The sequence below is a fragment of the Muntiacus reevesi genome, chromosome 2, assembly GCF_963930625.1.
Source record: "Muntiacus reevesi chromosome 2, mMunRee1.1, whole genome shotgun sequence".
NCBI lineage: Eukaryota > Metazoa > Chordata > Mammalia > Artiodactyla > Cervidae > Muntiacus > Muntiacus reevesi.
In genome coordinates this window covers 64,259,236-64,283,258 of record NC_089250.1, presented here as the reverse complement: position 1 = coordinate 64,283,258, position 24,023 = coordinate 64,259,236, and the positions used below count along the sequence as shown (strand labels likewise).

Here is a 24,023-nt window from a genome sequence, read left to right as displayed (position 1 = left end):
ACTAAGGACAAGAGTGCAGCAATAAGAGAGTCCCAGGTCTTCCTCAAGAGATATACATAACAATCCAATACATATCTTGAGTTGTTTTTACAGGAACTAAGTCTCCCCACCCAGGTGGAGGATGGTGACTTCATGGGGAGCACAAGATTCCTGGAACATAACCCATTACCTCACCATCCCCCTATCAGAAGAAAGCTGTGCACTCTGCTGCCCTCACCCAAAATTTGCCTTTAGAAACTCTTCCCTGAAACCCCTCTTCAGAGAGTTTGGGTCTTTTGAGCATGAGCTGCCCATACCCCACGTTTGGCACCTGCAATAAAAGCTGTACTTTTCATCACTATTAAAGTGAAAAGTGAAAGTGAAAGTCACTCAGTTATGTCCAACTCTTTGCGACCCCATGGACTATACAGTCCATGGAATTCTCCAGGCCAGAATATTGGAGTGGGTACCTGTTCCTTTCTCCAGGGGATCTTCCCAACCGAGGGATTGAACCCAGGTCTCCTGCATTGCAGGCGGATTCTTTACCAGCTGAGCCACCAGGTGTTAATAAACTACAACCAGGTGTTAATAAATCGGTTTTGCTGCACAGAAGGTAAGTGGACCCAAGTTCAGTTTGGTAACAGTCTTAGTTGTGGGATAGAAGTAGCTAGAGGTAGGGGAAAAGGTGACATAATAAATGTTCTGCACAGGTGCTTCTGGGTTACATACAAAGACTTTATTAGGATATTAAGAATTGCAGTTCGGGAGACACAGATTTAGGTGAAAACCAAAAGAGTGCTCAGGAGAAGAAAATGAATCAGAGGCTTACAAGACAAATACCACAAGGTTGTTAAAGAGTTTTGTGTTTGGGTGAGAATTGTCATTGACTCTGATATAAAGAAGCATTTGTTATTAAGGAATAGGCTGTCACTAGTTGTTTTGGGGTAAGGTCAATAAGTATCTCGAATTTCTGGCAGATGTTCTGGATGCCTGTGTTAAGACAAAAGTGGTCGAAAGTTCAGTTTCCCTCCAGGCTGAGATATGCACAAGCCCTGTTTCCTCAATGGTCTTTCAGCTCCATCTTAGTGACTTCTCTTAGCAATACCTACTCTATTTTGACTTTTCTTTGACATTTCCCCCTTTTGATCAAGATCTTTCATTGGGAGGCATCAATGATCAACCATCTGGTTATTTAGCATCAGCATCAACTTCCTCTGTGCTGGGAAGGCTCTTCCCAGAGAGTCATGTCACACAGAGGAGGGGAAAAGGTGTCTGTGAAAGGTATGTTTTTAGAAAGTTTATGGCCATATTTGAGCAACAAGGAGTAATCTAGGAAGTGAGACTTCAGAGGCACTCAAAATAAAAAAAGTTCAAAAAGCTTTATTAAGAAGAATCTTATTGGAGTGGTCAGTCATCTCCAGATGTCTAGCTATCATTATTCCTTTTAGTATTTCTCCAAGACCTGGTATTAGGCCATTCATGGCAATTATTTGTTTTTTCATATGACTTATTAATTGTATGACATTCAGCAGTTCTCAACCTTTTTAGCACCAGGGACCAGTTTTGTGATTATTCAAGTGCATTACACTTGTGCACTTTATTTCTATTATTATTATTACATCAGCTCCACCTTAGATCATCAGGCATTAGATCCTGGAGGCTAGAAACTCCTGCATTAGGTGGTCCATCTGGTCCAGAATCTTGGGAAAGCTGTTCACAACAGATTTCATTGCTACATTATCCTGGCCTTCGTCTGATTAATTTTGCCTTCAGGTCTGTAGACTTGTTGTGACATCCAGGAAGGAGACAGTGCCTTCTTTAAATGAGAAACATGAATCCATGAGTCAATGTCCTTAGGTTTAGCAGCACAAATTTAGTTAACAATACTTGTAAAGGTCCCCTCCAACAAGGGTGGAGAACATCATTGCTAAGGTGTCATTTCCAGTAGATACAGTCACCAGTCTGTTTTTTCCTGAAGGAGTGGATCTCAGATTAAGCAAAACCAAAGACAGTACTTTGAACCACAGCAGCTTAAATGATTAATCATCATAAATGTGCTATGGTAGGTGGACTGCAAAGACTAAAAACAAAACAAAAAACAAAAGATCAGTTTGCCAGGAAGCCAGGAAGTACTAAGCAGTTGTTTTGGTTTTCCCTGTAGCCCCCACTGTTAATTTAATTTACATCCAGTGTTTACCCATCTTAATTTCTCTGATTCAGGAGCAGTCTGTTGCCATGTTACAAGATATCAGGATAGGAAAAGACTGACAATGAGAGGTCAATTCTTCTGAAGAAGCCGAATGGATTTCATCCACAAATGCCACAATATTTACATATTCTGTTGCTGCTGCCTTTGCATGAAAGTCAGCTAGGACTTTCCCCTTATACTCAGTCCTTTTAGTGTGAGCCTCTATTTGATGACAGACAACATTTTATGTCAGGACATATCAGACGTCTAGGATTTTCACACAATTTCTTGAACACCTAAAACACATACCCACATAGACACAACATAAAGAAGGCTAAACATTACTTATTTGACAATTCTTCCCCTACAATTTAAACATATCAAGTACATCTAATTAGTTTAATATGTCTTCCTTTACAATGAGAGAGAATAAATCTGAGACATCTGAAATGTCTCTTATCTCAAGTTAGTTCTAAGTCAAAAAGAATTCATTTGGAATTTGATTTGGGGAAGTTTGTCAAAAATATCCAAAAAGTTTTAAAATAGTCAAATAGGATCATACATCACTGTGAAACAATGCTTAGTTATTCATTTAGCCAAAATAACCAAGACTTCACAATCAAATATGGAAGGTTGGGCTTCTCAGAGGGCTCAGAGGTAAAGAGTCCACCTGCAATGCCAAAGAACACCTGTAACGCAGGAGACCTGAGTTGGATCCCTACATCTGGAAAATCCCCTGGAGAAGGAAATGACAACCCACTCCAGTATTCTTGCCGGGAGAATCCCATGGATAGTGGAACCTGGTAGGCTACAGTCCATGGGGTCGCAAAGAGTCAGACATGACTAAGCGACTGAACCACCACCACAGTTCTAAGCAAATCTTAGTTATCAAGATGACTTGCATTACTTAAGTTATCATATGATAAAGACATGATTATTTTGATAATACACAAGATCTTTGTTTTTTTCCCTAGGCATATTACTTAAAGGTAAAGAAAAATCTTCCTTATTTCTTATTATCAAGAGCACACAGATAGGAAAAAAATAAAAAACAAAAAACTGTCCTTTTAACAGAGGGAGAAAGCCAAACATATTACTTAAAGTTAAAGAAAAACCTTTCATAATCTCTTATTTGAAGAGCAGACCATTAGGAAAAAAAAAAATACTTTGTCCTTTTAATATAGAAAAACAAATTCCAATTTTGTACCAGTTTACTTTTGATATTAAAACTCATTTAATTAAATTCATTTCAATCATTTCTAGCCTTAACCAGGCATGAAAGTCCTTTCTAAAGATTCCTTCTTCATAAACTTTCTTTTACGGAAAATAGACATCCTACTTTCCTCACATATGGAGATGTTTTTACTTATTTGTCTATTTATTTAGCTTTAATCACATATATTAGAGTTTTTAAAAAGTCCTTCAGTTCAATTGCTCAGTCGTGTCCAACTCTTTGCAACCCCATGGATTGTAGTATGCCAGGCTTCCCTGTCCATCACCAACTCCCGGAGCTTGCTCAAACTCATGTCCTTTGAGTCAGTGATGCCATCCAACCATCTCATCCTCTATCGTCCCCTTCTCCTTCTGCCTTCAATCTTTCCCAACATCAGGATCTTTTCCAAAGAGTCAGTTCTTCACATCAGGTGGCCAAAGTATTGGAGCTTCAGCTTCAGCATCAGTCCTTCCAATGAATATTCAGGACTGATTTCCTTTAGGATGGACTGGTTGGATCTTCTTGCAGTCCAAGGGACTCTGAAGAGGCTTCTCCAACACCAACTTAAAAATCCTTCTTAAGATTTTTAACTTCCCCACTTAAAAATCATTAGAAAACTTTAATTTGAAAGTTAATAAGAACTAAATAGCAATTATGAACTATGTTTTACATTGGCATTCTGTATATTGGCAAATATAAATAATTTTTATCATTTCTAGAAATGTGCTTTCTCATAGAAATAGAAAATTTCTCAGACTGGCATCAAATACTTTAGTTTCTCTGTAAAAATAAGTCTATGTTCAGTAGTTAATTCAATATCTTATCTTATTTGGAAATGATTTAGATATTCAGTGAATTTAACTTAAAATTTCACTCATTTCTTCATTTAGTAAAACTCTAAGGGTGTAAGTTACCAATGAGATTTGAGAAACCATTTTATTTATTTAAAATATTTATTTGGTTGCCTGGGGCCTTAGTTGCGGCACATGGGATCTTTACTCGCTGGTATGCAGGATCTTTAGCTGTGGCATGTGGGATGTGGTTCCCTAACCAGGGATTGAACCCAGGCCCCCTGCTCTGGGAGCACAGAGTCTTAGCCACTGGCCCACCAGGGAAGTCGCCCAGGGAAACTATTCTAAGTTGTTGTTCAGTGCGTAAGTCGTAGCCAACTCTTTGTGACCTCATGGATTTTAAGCAGATATATCATTGCTAAAAAGTTTGCCTAAAAACTCAACTTATTTACATTTAATTCATTTGTTCTTAACAACCATGTTTAGATCCCCTATTCAAATACTTCAGTAGGCATTAGATAACATCAGTCATCCTCTTAAGTTATTTTTCTGACTGACAAATTTTGTAACAGAGATAACATGAGCTTATTTGACTTTTGGTAAACCTAAGTAGAGTAAAATGTTATACTTGAGATTTTCCTGGTGATCCAGGGGTTACAAATCCACCTGCCAATGCAGGAGACATGGGTTCAATCCCTAGTCTGAGACGATTCCACATCTCAAGGGGCAACTAAGCCTATGTACAGTAACTGCTGAGCCAGAGTGGTCTAGAGCCCATGAGCTACAACTACTGAAGCTCACATGCCCTAGGGCCCATGGTCACCAGAACTAAAGAAAGACTGTGCACAGCAACAAAGACCCAGCACAGCCATAAACAAATAATAAATAAACAAACTTGTTTTTTAAAAACTCCTTAAAAACTGTTATACTTAATGTTGGCAATGCTAAAGAAAAGTCTATATTAAACCAACAAACTTAAACTAGCTTTTATTTCCTAAAGATTCACCCTAGGTCATGTGAACATGAAAAACATTTGGGTTAGGTTCTATTACATTTTTGCAAGTAGTCTTAATTTATATAGTGCTTGTTTGTGTTAAGCCAATGAAATTTAACTCTCTATACAGATTAATTTTAACAGCACTATCCAAAGGTAGGAAAAATACCACATATTTACAACATATTTATATATAGACACATATGAACATGGTCTTCCCTAATAGCTCAGATAGTAAAGCATCTGCCTACAATGCAAGAGACCCGGGCTCAATCCCTGGGTCGGGAAGATCCCCTGGAAAAGGAAATGGCAACCCACTCCAGTATCCTTGCCTGGACAATCCATGGACAGAGGAGCCTGGCGGGCTACAGTCCATGGGGTCGCAAAGAGTTGGACACGACTGAGTGACTAACACACATATGAACATACAGACAGATGCAAACAGAGGCCTTATAGTTTTTGTTTTAAAACTTTTCTTAAACTGGATTTCAGGGCAAAGGCACTTCTATAGCAGCTTGTATTTTTATTTATTTATCTTTAATAATTTACTTATTAACTTATTTTTATTTTTGGTTCCTGGGCCTTCCTTCCTTGCTGCTTTCAGGTTTTCTCTAGTTGCAGCGAGCGGAGGCTACTCTTCATTGTGGTGCACGGGCTTGTCATTGTGGTGGTTTCTTTTGTTGCAGAATATGGGTTCTAAGTCGTGTGGGCTTCACTAGGTGTAGCACGTGGGCTCAGTAGTTGTGGCACACAGGCTTACTTGCTCTGAGACATGTGGAATCTTCCCAGATCAGGTATTGAATCCATGTCCTGCATTGGCAGGCTGATTCTTATCCACTGCGCCACCAGGGAATTCCAGCAGCTGTATATTTAAAAGTCTTCTCTCCCTTCTTCCCTGATTTTTTTTTTTTTTTTTTTTTGATTTTAGGAATTGGAGAGGGTCTAGATAAGAGTTCCCAGAGAGGTTACAAGCCTTTGAGATAAACAGGGGAAATATGGGGAATGATGAAAAGGAATGGGTGAAATATGAACTGCCTCTAGAACTTCATTTCCACTTTCACAAAGATTCATAAGGTATAACTTACTATAAATGACACCATAGGCTGATCCACCCATCCAACTACTTTATCCTCAGTTTACTTCTTTATATTAGGGAGATTTCTAAATTTTAAAAAAAATTATGTTTTGCCCAGGCAACATTGTTGGTTAGCTTTGTCATTTCACTGTTAATTGGACATCCTAAAGAGCATGCTAAAGAGCATGTCCAATTAATAGTGCTTGAAGGGTGGATTTACATGCCTTAGTTCAGAGGATATATGTGATGGTGTGGTGCCATCCTCATTTGACCTGGCTTTAAAATGGGCTGCCATTACAGGAGGGACAGTATGGATGGTCTTCTGCAGGGGATCAAGCTTGGTGTTACAAAAAATAAGGAAGTTCAGAAAGAGTTGGATAGCAACGAGGAGAGCTTTATGACAGATATTCAGAGGGAGGGACAGAAAAAAAGGAGATTTGCAAAGAGAGTTCTCAGAAGCCTCAGAGGATTTTTCTAGCTTGGAAATCTTTTGAGATAATTGTGAGTTAGTTTCTCAGGGGGAAGCAATAGTAGCAGATTCATTAATTATGATTGGAGGCCTCACAATATGAATTGAAATATGCTTCACACTCTCTTTGTTTTGTACTATAGCTTTTCTCTAGTTGAGGACACAAATAAACTAATTTTGAAATTCTGAACAAGCCAATAGTAGACCAACAGAGTTTTAAGTCATTGCAGGCAATTTTAGTCCAATGCAAAAGAAATTTACAAGAGGAAGGCCTATAAGTTTTAAATATTAATTGATCTGGCGTTCTGAACAGTGGCAGTGCCTTTAGAAACCCAATTCCCCATAACTGAGTACTCACCAAGATGAACCATTCCCTTTCCAGATAAAGCCAGCCCCAGAGGACAAAGTTGAATTAAAGATGAAATACAAGTGGAGATTGGCTGTAAGCAATGAGTTTAAAAGGATTATTGAACTATGTTTACTCAGGAGCAACCCACTGAAGTCTGGCCACTCCCTCAAATGTTGTTTGAGCATCCTAACTCCCAAATACATGGTCACTCCACCCCAAACACTGAGGCACTCCTGGGAAGTCATCATAAGTGAAACTCTATAGGAAGAGTTGGCCACTCCCTGTGACTGCCTAAAAGCAATAGAACTTGTACCCAGCTCAAGTTACAGAACAAAACAGTGGTTTTCAAGGCTCTGTGTGTGTGCTAAGTTGCTTCAGTCGTGTCTGACTCTGCGAACCTATGAACTGTAGCCTGCCAGGCTCCTCGGTCCATGGGATTCTTCAGGCAAGAATACTGGAGTGGGTTGCCATGCCCTTCTCCAGGGGATCTTCCCGACCCAGGGATCAAATCTCTGTCTCTTATGTCTCCTGCACTGGCAGGCAGGTTTTTTTTTTTTTTTACCACTAGTATCACCTGGCTGACCTAGGTTCAAATCCCAAAGCACTTAACACATGGGTGTGGCCTTTGGAAAGTCATTTCACCTCCCTGGGATTCATTTCCAAATTTCTTAAATAACACCAAGAATCTTTGTCCAAAACCAAGTCTCTTCTTCCTGATACTAGATCTTGCCCTAACCCAAGGGGTAACATGCATCCTGATTGGATCAATCATTTCATAACACAACTGGTCCAGGAATGAAAGCAATCCAGACTTGTTGAAGTCATTCCCTTACATTTGAACTGGAGGAGCAGAGGCTTTCTTTTATCTCTAGATATAAAGTCATAAAGATGGGACCTCAAAGCCACCTGCAGCTGGTAGCCCTCATGTTTCCACATGATTTGCACCCTCCTTGACTTAATCTCTTAGCACTTCCCCTTTGCTCACTTTGCCTATCCACATTGGCCTCTTTGCTATTTCTTAACACCCAGCATGCTCCTGCTTCAAAAGCCTTTGCACTTGGTGTTCTCTCTGTCTGGAATGCTTTTCCTCCAGACACCTTCATGGTTGAGGAAGGGTTGACTCCTTCCTCTCCTTCCTGTTTCCTTAAATGTCATGTTCTCAAAAGTCCTATTATGTCTCCACTACTCAAAACTGTGACTCTATCCTCTGCCTCTACTCCTCTTTAAAAATTGTTTCTTCTAACTTTATTCTTGTTAATTAGACTATTATTCATTGCCAGTCTCCCCCGGCTAGAATGTGTTTCACTGGGGCAGGGGTTTTTGTTTCTTTGGTTCATTGTTGTGTCCCAGGTGCCAGACAAATTAGTACGTACGCAGTAAATATTAATATTGGTGGAATGAATGAATGAACGTATTTATAACCAAAGAAGATCAGCTAGTATAATACCTATCTAATGACATTGTTACAAGGATTGGAAATTATGGATATAAAGTAAAGCACAAATAGATTATCTGACTCATAGTAGGTACTCAAATATGTTACCTATTATCATTTTGCCAGTTCACTCTTTTTTTTTAACAAAGAATTCCCCGACAAACATGCAGATAAGTTTCTGTATCAATGAACAAAAAAAGACTTACAAAAAAAGGAAAAAGAAAAAGACTTATGGGGCATGCACCAGGATCTGTATGTACCAGGATCTGTATCTTTGGATCTGTATGTGTGTATATACACATTTTGTTTTCCAAGTTTTCTTCCTTGAGCATTATTTTTATCAGACAAACAAATCTATATATTTTTTTAAAAAAAGAATTTTGGCTTGCTTTGGGATTTTGGCAGATGGAACAAAAAGGTCCCTGAGAAGGTTAGGTTCAAAGAGAAGATGAGGGAGTGGTGATAGATGGCAAAGAGAACTAGCAGTGCTGGTTGAAGAGGAAGTTGTAGAGAGATGTAAAACCACAAGGTTAATACTGCCAGGAATAAAATTGCCCAATTCAGCTGGGTGGGTCGAAGCTAGCTTGGAAGAACAAGGAGGACTTGCTGAGGGTATTCAAGGTCATTAAACAATGGGCCTTAAATTAATCGAACTTTGAGTTCTTTTTTTCTAATTCTAACTATGGTGAGATTGACATCAGAGGAGAGTGTAAATATTCATTTCTCTCAATATGACCAGAGCAGAGGGCCTGTGTCTAGTAGGCATTTGTTTCCAGGTTGTGGAATGACTGTATGAAATAGAATCACCAGGACCAAATGAAAGTAAAGCAGCAAATTAGAAACCATCCAAGTTTTGGAGTCAGTTCTGAATCTAGAGTCTGTCACTTACCAGTCATGTGACCTTGCACAAGAAACCAACCAACTTGTGTAAGATTTAGGGGCCCTACGAAGTAGATTAGGGGAAACATAATAACTATGGCATAATCATACTCTTTAACAAGCAAAAACAAATAGAAAATTAATTTCTCAAAAGCAACTGCTTTGAACAAACCCAACTGATTAAACTTAAAACCCTGCTTATATCACCTTCTACTGTCCAGGAAACCTTGCTGTCAGGGCAGGTTTTCCCACAAGTCTTATGAACACAAATTTTCAAACAGCCATGTTCAAGTTTAAATATATATCTTTCACATATATATGTTACTTGTCTCTTTGACCCCCTTGCCCTTGTGGTTTTGGTTTCACAAGTCTTGAAAAACGTTCTTTACTCAAAATATTCTGAGGTTTAAAGATATGTCTTTTGGGCCCTGGTCCTTCTATCCTTTCGTGCAGAGGAGGGCAAGGTCACCTCTCTATACTTTCCCTCAGGGGTCTATGGGATAAGGGAGCAATTGAAAAATTTGGGTTAACTAATATAAAATAATTTTATATCAGAATTCCCATTAGCAAGCAATTGTTGGCAATTGCTGGCAGAGAAAAGCTAGATTGCCCCCTGTTTAAATTCAGGCTTCATCACTCCCTAGCTGGGTGACTTTGAGCAAATCACTTATTTCTCCATACCTCAATTCCTTACATCTTAAGGTTATTGTGGGCTTCCCCGATAGCTCAGTCAGTAAAGAATCTGCTTGCAATGCAGGAGACCCCGGTTCCATTCCTGGGTCAGGAAGATCTGCTGGAGAACTGATAAGCTACCCACTCCAGTATTCTCGGGCTTCCCTTATGGCTCAGGTGGTAAAGAATCAGCCTGCAATGTGGGAGACCTGGGTTTGATCTCTGGGTTGAGAAGATCCTCTGGAGAAGGGAAAGGCTACTCACTCCAGTATTCTGGCCTGGAAAATTCCATGGACTGTATAGTCCATGGGGTTGCAAAGAGTCGGACACACCTGAGTGACTTTCACTTCACTTAAGGTTGCTGTGATGCTTAATTAGTACTTGCAAAGCCCTTAGAACAGTGCCTGGCACACAAAATATTTGGTTCAACTGCTAGACCACTGACAGGTCATGCTGCTTGATCATAATCTGCCTCATTCAAGCTTTATCTCCTAGATGCGTCTATGGTTGGGTTGATGGGAAGGTGTATCGGCTTTAGTAGCAGCAGTAGTAATCCTTTTACGTAACTGTACAGATCAAGATTTATAGGTAAGTTTGGGTCCTGCTCCAGGGTGGCAAGAATGAAGGCGAGATGCTTACCATTTTCATAGGCAGCTACCACCAGGTAGTAAAAGTCCTTGAAGATAAATTTTAACTTATCAGATTGTCCACTTCCTTTCCTCTAGGCTGGGAGGTGGGATGGAGAGAAGGGGTGATGATTCTTTTGGAAAGAAGTCTGACATCTGCTGGTGTATGGAGACTTGAAGATAGGCTAAGAGTTCATGGACAGACATCCCCAAGACCCTCTAATTGGCCAGCAATACTGCAGAACTTGTTAATGCAAGCAGACGGCTTTACATCAGGTTTGAATTCATTCCAGCATCTTCCAGTTCTGCTTCCTGCCCACTTTTCTCTTAATTAAGATGAGGGCAACCTTTCTTTTAAGTCTCAGTTCAGTTCAGTTCAGTCTCTCAGTCGTGTCCGACTCTTTGCGACCCCCATGAATCGCAGCACGTCAGGCCTCCCTGTCCATCACCAACTCCCGGAGTTGACTCAAACTCATGCTCATCGAGTCGGTGATGCCATCCAGCCATCTCATCCTCTGTCGTCCCCTTCTCCTCCTGCCCCCAATCCCTCCCAGCATCAGGGTCTTTTCCAATGAGTCAACTCTTCGCATCAGGTGGCCAAAGTATTGGAGTTTCAGATTCAGCATCAGTCGTTCCAATGAACACCCAGGACTCATCTCCTTTAGGATGGACTGGCTGGATCTTCTTTAAGCTTAGGGCATCTGAAATACGGCCAAGAGTAAACCTGGGGTAGTCTGAAGTTCAGTTCACCAGAAGAGCCTCTGGTCTGGACTGTTAGCAGCATGTTCTGGGCACACTCTTTGCCGGCTCCCCCAACTCCGCCCCGCCAATTAGCACCATCCTCACGTTTCCTTCTACTCACTCGCTTTACCGTAAATGCCTAGGTGCGGTTTCGGTCCATTGGGCGGTCACCGCGCCTGCGCAGGAGCTGGGGGGTTGGGGGACAGAAGTGGGCGGCCTGTCTGGCCCTAAGGCCTGAGCTCTCAGTGCGCCTGCGCGGTCGGCCTGCAGCCTGGCATTATTAAGCCGACTCGCCGCCGGCGCCGAGCTGCGAGTGCGCTTGCGCGCGGGTCGGGCGCCGGGGTTCTTGAGTGTGCTGAGGCGAACTGTGTGTGTGTGCGTAAACCATGCAGAGTGCCGACTCTCAGAATCCCCCCAAGCGGTCCCGGCGCGACGGCAGCCCCAAAACGCCGCCAAACTCCCCTCCCGCAGACGCAGAGACGTCCCCGAGCCACGACCTGCACCCGGACCACCGAACCTGGGGCCCGAAGCAGGTGTGCTCCTTCCTAAGGCTCTGTGGCTTCAGCGATTCGGAACTGCTGAAACGCTGCCGAGGTATCAAAGCTGGGTTGCCGAGGGGCCGGGGGGCCGGCGACCCGTGCCCAGGACAGCCGGGCCTGAGAGAGGGCGCCCTGAGGCTGTGAGCGGGGGCCTCTAAGAGGAGCCAGAGCGGCCGAGGGAGACCGGACGCGGGAGGCACCCGAAGGGGTGGACCTGAGGCGGCGGCGCCCAGGAGGGAATGACCTGAGGCGGAGAGCGGAAACCTGAGGCGGCGAGTCCTCGGAGAAGGGGACCGGAGGGAAGGGAGGGGCAGACTTGACACGGGAGGCACCCGAAAGGATGGACCTGTGGCGGCGGCGCCCAGGAGGGATGACCTGAGATGGAGAGGAAGGAGAAATGGGGCGTCTGGGGTTGGGGACCCATAGGCAGGGGGCGGACTTTGAGGGTTGGGACCCTGGAGGAGAAAGAGGGGGCAGCTGGTCTAACTCTGGTGGGCTTCTTCAGGGACTTACCGCCCCGGCGCCGGAGAGGCGAGACTCGAGCCCCTTGTTTTTAAGAAGAACCTTGAGTGGGAGGGCTGCTGTCACTCATGTTCACCAGGTTCGGGACACCACTCTGCTGATGCAGCTGCATGAACACTAGCCACGTTAGATTATGTGGGGATGCTCGAAGGGGCTTCCCAAGTGGCGCTAATGGTAAAGAACCCGCCAGCCAATGCAAGAGACTGATTAAGAGGTTCCATCTCTGGGGAGTCGGGAAGAGTCTCCTGCAGGAGGGCATGGCAGCCCACTCCAGTATTCGTGCCTGGAGAATCCCCATGGACAGAGGAGCCTGGCGGGCTGCATGCAGTCCGTGGGGTCGGAAAATATCCGACCCGACAGAGGTAACTTAGCACACACTCTGTGGGTGCTTGAAAGTTTTTGTTTCCTCCTCTCCCCTCCTAACCGGGAGTTTTTCTAACGGGGAAAGAACATTTTTGTTCATCTCTGAATCCTCATCGCCTACCGTACCATCCCGGTAGGACTCTACGTGCTTGGTGCCTGTACTTGCAGAGCTTGGTGGAGATCATGTTTTATTCTCCAAAAGTAGTTTCCCTCGCTAACTCTAAACCCTGGAGTGGCTCAGTTGACCTCTGAACTCCCAGGAGCTTGCATCTTGGCTTGTAGGTTGTGAATTTTAAGCAACTTTACTGGCTCAAGTTCAAACATCCATCCACTTGAAATCTACTGAGCTTCCTGTAGGGGATGTGAAGCTTAACCTCTGCTTTACCCTCTGAAGTGTTCAATAGGAAAGTGGGTGTGATTTGCAAATTCAGAAAACTTTTGCAGTTGGGGGGTGGAGCCCTGTTTGCTTAGGCTGGGGACTAGGGTGGGAGGATCTTTAGTGGTTCAGGTCTTAAGGATAGCTTGATGGATGTTGCACCTGACCACAGCCAGACAATGTCCTGTCGGACTGAGGTCATTTTCCCTCCAGAGGTTCAGGTTATCTCTGCTTGTCCCTTCTTTATCCTATAAAGGAAAAAATTTTTTTTGTTTGATTTTTGAGCCACTTGCAGATTTCTGAGATCAAAACATTCTCCCATTGCAAATAATTTTTCTCATTAATTAAAGTCTGTCCCTAAGTTCAGATTTTTTTTTAAATTGAATTATGGTTAATTTACAATGTTGTGTTAGTTTCTGGTGTATATCAGAATGATTCAGTTATACAAATGTGAGTGTGTATGCTATGATCAGTCTCTTTGTGACTCTATAAACTGTAGCTCACCAGGCTGCTCTGTCTATAGGATTTTCTAGGCAAGAACACTGGAATGGTTGCCATTTCCTACTCCAGGGGATCTTCTCCACCCAGGGATCAAACCTGCATCTCTTGTGTCTCCTGCATTGGCAGGTGGAATCTTTACCACTAGTGCCACCTGAGAAGTGTGTGTGTATATATATATATATATATATATATATACACATATATATATATATATTTATTTATTTATTTATTTATATATGCATATGTGTGTGTGCATGGCTTCAGTCGCGTCCGACTTTCTGCAACCCTATGGACGGTAGCCTGCCAAACTCCTCTGTCCATGGGATTCTCCAGGCAAGAATACTGGAGTGGGTTGCCATGCCCTCCTCCAGGAAATCTTCCCAGCCCAGTGATCGAACCTGCGTCTCTTATGTCTCCTGTATTGGTAGGCGGGTTCTTTACCACTAGTGCTACCTGGGAAGCCATATATATACATATAGAATGTAGTTTCCTGTGCTATACAGTAGGAACTTGTTGTTTTATACACAGTAACTTGTGTACAGATTAATTTTTATTTGACAAACTAAGTACAAGGTGCTGGGTCTCTTTCCTCATTTTGGAATACAGTTTTACAGGAATTTAGAAGCTGTGATCCATGTTTTTTAACGTGATATGTTTGAGATTGAAAGGTCACACAACTAGAAGAAAACAGAGTTAGATTTTAAGATTAGGTCTTTGAACTCCAGAATTCATCCCAGCTATATCTTAACAAGTATCCTCATCAAAATACACTGAATTTCCCTCAGCAATACAGGAACAAATAAACCAATAAGAAAAGAAAAGAGAACATATCCAAAGTTATAAAGTCACCTAAGAGCAAGGAAAAAAACACCCCAGTAGGAAAATGAGCAAAACACAAGAACAAACAGTTGACAACCAGCTTGCAAACACAGAAAAAGATATTCAGTCTTAACAGTAATTTTAAAAAGCACTGATTTTAAAATTTAGGTAGAAAAATATATAAAGATTAATAATAGAAATGGGTAATCTAATAAAGTTGATGAAAGTATCAGTTTGCTTAACTCTGGACAGTTTGGAAATACCTTTTTGCTTATAGAGAATTTCACTTGTAAGAATTTATAGAAATATTTGTACGGTGTCCAGAGAAATATATTCAAGAATTATTCTTCTACCCACTAGTTATAAATAGCAAAAAAACCCAGAAAATTTCTACTGGACCAGACCCTGCTCACCTGGCACCTGAACATTCATGCTTTGATCTAACTCACCCTAGCCTTGGAAGGGCAAGGTTGGCTGTAAACTTGGGGGCCCAGAGTCACCTTTGCCCTCCTGTCAACAAACCCACATGGAAGGTGCTGAGTCCTGAGTGTTCAGCATCCACACTTTGTAACCCTGAGCTGGCTCCATGGAATTTTCCAGGCAAGAATACAAAAGTGGGTCACCATTTCCTACTCCAGGGGATCTTCCTGACCCAAGGATTGAACCTCTATCTCTTGACAGGAGGATTCTTTTTTTTTTTTTTTTTTTTTTTTTTTTTTTTAAATACTTATTTATTTGGCTACACTGGGCCCTAGTTGCAGCATGCAGGATCTTTAGTTGTGGCATGTGGGATCCAGTTCCCTGAGCAGGGATCGAACCTGGGCCCCCAGCACCGGGAGTGAGGAGTCTTAGCCACTGGACCACCAGGGAAGTCCCTTGACAGGAGGATTCTTTACCACTTTGTCACCTGGGAAGTACCTTGTTGCCAGTACTTGTTGCCGGCTGAAATCATAGCCTTCTCTGCCTACTGAAGCTGAATGAAAAATACGGAAACAGAGTTTGGAGGAAATAGAAGGGGGCTTTTATTCTCAGCTGGCGGAGAGGGGAAACAGTAGGCTTGTGCCTGAAGAACTGTGCCCCCCACTCCATGAGGAGCCTGGGGGCTTGTGTAAGGCAAGGGCTTGCAGTCAGGAGTCAGTGATGAGGAATAAAGGTGATAGGATCTTGATTTCTTCCTCTTGTATTGTTTCAAAGACAACCATAAGCTGGCATTAGTAATCCAGTAATTGAGTCTGGCAGTTCAGTGGCTCTGTGGCCTTCTTTCTGATATGTAACTACAAGGTAAAGGGTGTTGTATGGGTAAACTCCAGATAGGGGGATGTATTTAGCATAGAGTCAAAAGAAAATAGGTGAGAAGTGTAGCTCCTACAGAGTTAAGGGGCAGAAAAGCAAACTCAAACATTCAGAGTTAGGAGCAAAGTGAAAAAAACTAGGAATATTCGGACCTGCTCACTATTCCTTTATATTCTTTGTTCTTAGGAAAGGGAAAGAGAAAAACTCATTCCTCTTTTGTCCTTTTCACTGCAACGTACTGGATGCTCTAAAAATCTTGATCTGAGTAAATTCTGATGGATCCAAACTGAAAGAAATCGGAAAGCAAATGCTGTAAATATTGAAATCATTTTTTCCCTCTGTTTTCTTCCATAGAGAAGAAAATGACAGATTCATTACTGCCCTTTCTTGATGAGTCACGTCCTGAAGATCTTGAAATAAGGTGAGAATGATAAAATTCACATTGTAGCCAAGCACACTTAAGACCTTTTTATTCACATTTGAAAGACAGAGCCCAAGATCATTAATATTAACTGTCCTCACTTTAAATTTGTAGTGTTTTAAAACAGAATACCATGCCTGCTGTTTAACAGCTGTTTTTGTTTTTGCTGTGCAAATTCTGTGTTTAGTATTACTAATGACTCCTATTTTAAAAATTTTTGCTGCCAAACTTTCATGAAGTTTGTAGTGACCAAGTTTTTACTCTCAAGTTCAGAATAATTGAATTATTCACATCAGAAAATGTAGAACTGATAGGAAAAAACATTAGCAAGCAACATGCAGTCCTATCTTAAACGTATTTCTAGGTTTTTTAAAGGTGTCTTAATGAAATGCTTCTTTTTTTTTTTTTTTTTTTATTTTTTTATTTATTTATTTTTTTTAAATATTATTTTATTAGTTGGAGGCCAATCACTTTACAACATTTCAGTGGGTTTTGTCATACATTGACATGAATCAGCCATATAGTTACACGTATTCCCCATCCCGATCCCCCCTCCCACCTCCCTCCCCACCCGACTCCTCAGGGTCCTCCCAGTGCACCAGGCCCGAGCACCTGACTCATGTATCCCACCTGGGCTGGTGGTCCGTTTCACCATAGATAATATACATGCTGTTCTTTCAAAACATCCCACCCTCACGTTCTCCCCCAGAGTTCAAAAGTCTGTTCTGTACTTCTGTGTCTCTTTTTCTGTTTTGCATTGAAATGCTTCTTTGGTGCTAAAGACACTGTCCAAAGAAGTTAGGCATTTTTCAGTTGAATGATTTGGGAACAATTTATTTAACCCTTCAGTTTCTGCACCTGTGAAATGGATACCTGTGAGACAATGTGTGTAAAGTGATTAGCACATGAGGTTGAGGTCCGTATGTACGACTGGAGATTCTAGGATCTAGATCTAGGTTTACTTTAAAGATCTAGGTTGAGGATCCAATATCTAAATATTCCTTAAATAGAGACTTTATATCCATTGGAATTGGCAACAGTAGTAAAATATTGTCTTTTTTCTGGAATTCCACTTAGTTAAGTGTTACTTGTGGAAACAGTAAGCAAAGAATCAAAACAAAGGATTATACTTGAGTTACTTTATGCATTGCTGCTTAGTAGTTGGTAAGGGAAGTAGATTGAAGGAAGAGATCACTTTAGGACATTTAACTGACTTTTAACAGACTTCATTCCTCCAAATTGCTTCTTACTACCTATTTCTTATTTGAACTGAATGGATTTTTCTAGTAGAGTTTTGCTTTAAGAGGAAAATACGTACTTTGTGGATTCAAATACTATTGATTTATTCAACAAATATTTGTGGACGACCTTTATGTGTTAGGCATTCTTCCAAGTACTTGGGACACATGAGTTAACAAAATAGTACAAATTCCAAAAGGGACACTATATGTCACGTCTTTTTGTGCCCATCTCTTAACTCTGAGGTGGGTTCTGCAGGACTCCTTAGAACTGTGTTTTTCTATACAGGAGCCACTAGCTATGTGTTAAAATTAATTAAAATTAATCAAAATGGAAATTTTAATTTCTCAGTTATACTGAGTCATAGTTCAGTTCAGTCACTCAGTCGTGTCTGACTCTTTGTGACCCCATGACAGGATGCCAGGCCTCCCTGTCCATCAACAACTCCCGGAGTTTATCCAAACTCATGTCCATTGAGTCAGTGATGCCATCCAACCATCTCATCCTCTATCGTCCCCTTCTCCTCCTGCCCTCAGTCTTTCCCAGCATCAGGTTCTTTTCAAATGAGTCAGCTCTTCGATTAGGTGGCCAAAGTATTGGAGTTTCAGCTTCAACATCAGTCCTTCCAGTGAACATTCAGGACTGATTTCCTTTAGGATGGACTGGTTGGATCTCCTTGCAGTCCAAGGGACTCTCAAGAGTCTTCTCCAGCACCACAGTTCAAAAGCATCAATTCTTCAGTGCTCAGCTTTCTTTATAGTCCAACTCTCACATCCATACATGACCACTGGAAAAACCATAGCCTTGACTAGACAGACCTTTGTTGAAAAAGTAATGTCTCTGCTTTTTTTTTTTTTTGTCTCTGCTTTTTAATATGCTGTCTAGGTTGGTCATAACTTCCCTTCCAAGGAGTAAGTGTCTTTTAATTTCATGGCTGCTGTCACCATCTGCAGTGATTTTGGAGCCCCCAAAAATAAAATCTGCTGCTGCTTCCACTGTTTCTCCATCTGTTTGCCATGAAGTGATGGGACTGGATGTCATGATCTTAGTTTTCTGAATGTTGAGCTTTAAGCCAACTTTTTCACTCTCCTCTTTCACTTTCATCAAGAGGCTTTTTAGTTCCTCTTCACTTTCTGCCATAAGGGTGGTGTCATCTGCATATCTGAGGTTATTGATATTTCTCCCAGCAATCTTATTCCAGCTTGTGCTTCCTCCAGCCCAGCATTTCTCATGATGTACTCTGCATATAAGTTAAATAAGCAGGGTGACAATATACAGCCTTGACGTAGTCCTTTTCCTATTTGGAACCAGTCTGTTCCATGTCCAATTCTAACTGTTGCTTCCTGACCTGCATATAGATTTCTCAAGAGGCAGGTGAGGTGGTCTGATATTCCCATCTCTTTCAGAATTTTCCACAGTTTATTGTGATCCATACAGTCAAAGACTTGGGCATAGTCAATAAAGCAGAAGTAGATGTTTTTCTGGAACTCTCTTGGTTTTTTGATGATCCAGTGGATGTTGGCAATTTGATCTCTGGTTCCTCTGCCTTTTCTAAAACCAGCTTGAACATCTGGAAGTTCACAGTTCATGTATTGTTGAAGCCTGGCTTGGAGAATTTTGAGCATTACTTTGCTGGCATGTGAGATGAATGCAATTGTGCGGTCACTTGAGCATTCTTTGGCATTGCCTTTCTTAGGGATTGCAATGAAAACGGACCTTTTCCAGTCCTGTGGCCACTGCTGAGTTTTCCAAATTTACTGACATATTGAGTGCAGCACTTTCACAGCATCATCTTTTAGGATTTGAAATAGCTCAACTGGAATTCCATCACCTCCACTAGTCATACTTCAGGTGCTCAGTAACCACTTATGACTGGTGGTTACCATGTTGGACAGGGCAGATACAGAATATTTCCATTTTAACAGCGTTCTCCTGCTCAGAGCTACCTTTGAGGATCCCACCGGGATCAGCTGAAGTTGTTCACAGTAGTACCAATGCAACTGATTAAAGTGTTTTCCCCTTGTTTCCTGTTTTACCTTTCCTAACCCTCCTCTCCATTTCCCAGGATTCACATCCCAAAATAAATTACCTGTATGCAAACTCTTGTCCTAGACTCTACTTTCTATGGGGAAATCAGTTTAGATAAGTACTCCTGTATTTCCTCATGATTAACTGATGATTGTAAAAGGTTTTTCTAAAAAAATGTTAATAACAAACATTGTTACATTAAATGTATACATTAGTTGTAAGAAACATTACATTTCAGAAATGATGAAATACAGAAATAAAATCTTATTGTAGTCTATCCTGGCCCAAATCTTTGTTTAAAGTATTTATTTGGAGACTTCTGTGGTAGTCCAGTGGTTAAGAATCTGCCTGCCAATGCAGGAGACACAGACTGGATCCCTGGTCCAGGAAGATGCCATGTGCCTTGGAGCAACTAGACCCGTGTGCCACAACTATTGAGCCTGTGCTCTAGAGCCCAGGAGCAGCAGCAAGCGAAGCTATTGCAGTGAGAAGCCTTTGCACCACAACTATGAGTAGCCCCTACTCACCACAACTAGAGAAAACATGCTCAGCAAACAGAGCAGCCAAAAAACAAAAGTATTTACTTTATCATAACTTTTGCCAAAACAAAGACATTTCCAGGTTTTGGGTGGCTTTTTAATATACTTTAATCAGTGATTTTTTAAATTAAATAGATTTTTATTGAGGTATAATTGACATGTAATATTATATTCATTTCAAGTGTATAATGTAATGATTCAGTATTTGTATATATTGAAAAGTAAAAAAAAAAAGAAAAGAAAAGTGATCACCACAGTAAGTCTAGTCACCATACAAAGTTACAAAGAATTTTTTTTTTTCCTAAGATTTACTCTCTTTGGAATTCCCTGGCAATCCAGTGGTTAGGACTCCGCACTGTCACTGTCAAGGGCACAGGTCCAGTCCCTGGTTGAGGAACTTGAGATTCTGAAAGCTGCACAAAAAAGAAACCAACACCAAAAAAAGAACAACAAAAATTTACTCTCATGAGTCAACAAAAAATTAGAATTCGATATAAAGGAGAAATAGAGATTTTTATTTGAGCCAACCTGAAGATTATAACCCAGGAGACAGCCTTTTAGAAAACTCTGAGGAATGTTCTATCTGTCAGAAGTCAAAGACAGTCATGTACATTTTTGAGATAACAGATGGTACATCAAAGTGATGCACTGAAATTTTACATAAAGTTCACCGAAGACTCATACTCCAGATCTGCACATAGGAGTAATGTGTCAACATGACCTTTACAGGGTTAGGAAAGGAAAAATTCATCTTCTAACGAGTTACATTGTTTACATCAGAAGGAAAAAACAGCATTTTTTTTTCAGTCAGGCCAGCATTCTCACCTTTTTTTTTTTTTTGCATTCTCACCTTTGAGGAGGTCTGGTTAATGTGTAATCCAGATACACACTGCACATGAGGGAGGGCCCAGCACAAGCAGGGACCATGTTATACCTAAATTTTCTTGCCCTGCCTTAGAACATAAAATGTATTTTATCGTTTGGCAACTTTGAAACATGTACTGCAACATTAATTGACTATAGTCATCATAATGTCCATTACACACCCATGACTTATTTTATAACTTCAAGTTTGTACCTCTTGAAACCCCTTCACCCATTTTGGTCACCTCCTCATGATTTCTTTATGAATACAGTAGCTTCTTTTTGAGTTCTAATTGAGTAGTGAATACTGAATATCAGTTGAGGGAAAGACTCGGCAGTGAGGTTGGTTTAGGGTTGGCATTGTTTTATGCTATGACTCTTGGTTATGCTGTGCTGTGCAACTATGCTTAACCTTTGTCAGTTACAGCTCTGCCTTTAGGTACTTCTTGGCCTGGCCTTTCTCTGTGCTTGTTATTCAAACAGCTGAGGAGAGGGGAATAGTAAATACAAAGCATGCTGCTTTAATGATTTATCAGCTGTAATGATGCTTCTATGCATTCTAGGAAAATCATTCTTAGATTCTGTAGTTACTCTGAGTTTCAGGGTACAAGATAGAGGTCAATTATAGTTCTTCTGGCTCCAAGTCTATTTAAGTACTTTTAGCAAACGATTTACATTTCAGTCTAATTAGCTAGTGGATTGATAAAACCTAACCCCTTGCTTTCTGCTTCAGCCAGGTATCAGGCTGACATGCCTAGACCAATTAGTAAGTGTAAATGGAGACTGATTAGTAATGTAAATAGAGCAGGGAAATTAACTATAGGATTTTGAGCTGTTAAATTCCTATTAAATTCTTTCTCAGGATTTTAGTATTATGAGTAATTAGTGATAGAGGAAGAGAGGTATAAATGAAGCTAAAACCATAAATATTTGATTTGTGCTTAAGTCATACCTATACTCATAAGTCAAATTTGGACCTTAGAAACTCGTCACTATAGTGAATTTTAAAAGTCCATTCATGATCTTGTGACTGATCACCACCCCTACCAAGAAGTCTTGTATTATCCTGCATTTCCTTTCATTGTATCCTCAGTTCAGTTCAGTCACTCAGTCGTGTCCGACTCTTTGTGACCCTATGAACCACAGGACACCAGGCCTCCCTGTCCATCACCAACTCCCGAAGTTCACCCAAACTCATGTCCATTGAGTCAGTGATGCCATCCAACCATCTCATCCTCTGTCGCCCCCTTCTCCTCCTGCCCTCAATCTTTCCCAGCATCAGGGTCTTTTCAAATAAGTCAGCTCTTTGCATCAGGTGGCCAAAGTATTGGAGTTTCAGCTTCAACATTAATCTTTCCAATGAATCCCCAGGACTGATCTCCTTTAGGATGGACTGGTTGGATCTCCTTGCAGTCCAAGGGACTCTCAAGAATCTTCTCCAACACCACAGTTCAAAAGCATCAATTCTTCGGCGCTCAGCTTTCTTTATAGTCCAACTCTCACATCCATACATGACTACTGGCAACACCATAGCCTTGACTAGATGCACCTTTGTTGGCAAAGTAATGTCTCTGCTTTTTAATGTGCTATCTAGGTTGGTCATAACTTCCCTTCCAAGGAGTAAGTGTCTTTTAATTTCATGGCTGCAGTACCATCTGCAGTGATTTTGGAGCCCCCCAAAATAAAGTCAGCCACTGTTTCCACTGTTTCCCCATCTATTTGCCATGAAATGATGGGACTGGATGCCATGATCTTAGTTTTCTGAATGTTGAACTTTAAGCCAACTTTTTCACTCTCCTCTTTCACTTTCATCAAGAGGCTCTTTAGTTCTTCACTTTCTGCCCTAAGGGTGGTGTCATCTGCATATCTGAGGTTATTGATATTTCTCCCAGCAATCTTGGTTCCAGCTGTGCTTCCTCCAGCCCAGCGTTTCTCATGATGTACTCTGCATATAAGTTAAATAAGCAGGGTGACAATATACAGCCTTGACGTACTCATTTTCCTATTTGGAACCAGTCTGTTGTTCCATGTCCAGTTCTAACTATTGCGTTCTGACCTGCATACAGGTTTTTCAAGAGGCAGGTGAGGTGGTCTGGTATTCCCGTCTCTTTCAGAATTTTCTACAGTTTATTGTGATCCACACAAAGGCTTTGGCATAGTCAGTAAAGCAGAAATAGATGTTTTTCTGGAACTCTTGGCAATTTGATCTCTGGTTCCTCTGCCTTTTCTAAAACCAGCTTGAACATCTGGAAGTTCACAGTTCATGTATTGCTGAAGCCTGGCTTGGAGAATTTTGAGCATTACTTTGCTAGCATGTGAGATGAGTGCAATTTTGCGGTAGTTTGAGCATTCTTTGGCATTTCCTTTCTTATGGATTGCAATGAAAACTGACCTTTTCCAGTCCTGTGGCCACTGCTGAGTTTTCCAAATTTGCTGACATATTGAGTGCAGCACTTTCACAGCATCATCTTTTAGGATTTGAAATAGCTCAACTGGAATTCCATCACCTCCACTAGCTTTGTTCGTCCTGATGCTTCCTAAGGCCCACTTGACTTCACATTCAAGAATGTCTGACTGTAGTTGAGTGATCACACCATCGTGAATATCTGGGTTGTGAAGATCTTTTTTTGTGCGTGTGAAGATCTTTTTTGTACAGTTCTTCTGTATATTCTTGCCACCTCTTCTTAATATCTTCTGCTTCTGTCAGGTCCATACCATTTCTCTCCTTTATTGAGCACATCTTTGCATGAAATGTTCCCTTGGTATCTCCAATTTTCTTGAAGAGATCTCTAGCCTTTCCCATTCTATTGTTTTCCTCTATTTTTTGCATTGATTGCTGAGAAAGGCTTTCTTATCTCTCCTTGCTATTCTTTGGATCTCTGCATTCAAATGGGTATATTTTTTCTTTTCATTGTATCCTAGATACTTCTTAACTGATGTAAGAAATGCTTATTTCTCTTTGAAAGTTATTTTGCTATGACAGCGACTCAAATTGTCAAACAAATGTAGTTTTCCAAAAAAAAAAAAAATGTAGTTTTCCTAGATGTGACATCTTTTCCCATTTAGTTAGATGACTTTGTTTGCATAGTCACCACATGGTTACACTAA

At 41.1% G+C, this 24,023-nt stretch overlaps 2 protein-coding genes across 4 annotated transcripts in view; one reads left to right on the top strand and one right to left on the bottom strand.

Annotated features, from left to right (window-relative positions):
- Window positions 1-11,713: 11,713 nt before the first annotated feature.
- Window positions 11,714-24,023, top strand: part of SAMHD1 (SAM and HD domain containing deoxynucleoside triphosphate triphosphohydrolase 1) — a 65,084-nt gene continuing 52,774 nt past the window's right edge. For both annotated transcript variants that reach the window (XM_065921953.1, XM_065921952.1), the window contains exons 1-2: window positions 11,714-12,005; window positions 16,179-16,245. In XM_065921953.1, coding sequence (XP_065778025.1) covers window positions 11,798-12,005; window positions 16,179-16,245 — 275 coding nt within the window. In that variant the 5' untranslated portion in view covers window positions 11,714-11,797. The remainder of the gene's footprint in view (window positions 12,006-16,178; window positions 16,246-24,023) is intronic.
- The window catches only part of TLDC2 (TBC/LysM-associated domain containing 2), a 59,688-nt gene continuing 55,903 nt past the window's right edge, over window positions 20,239-24,023 (bottom strand). For both annotated transcript variants that reach the window (XR_010661478.1, XM_065921959.1), the window contains one exon: window positions 20,239-20,464. Coding sequence is in view for 1 of the 2 variants with exons in the window: in XM_065921959.1 (XP_065778031.1) it covers window positions 20,416-20,464 (49 nt within the window). In the remaining variant the exon portion in view is untranslated. The remainder of the gene's footprint in view (window positions 20,465-24,023) is intronic.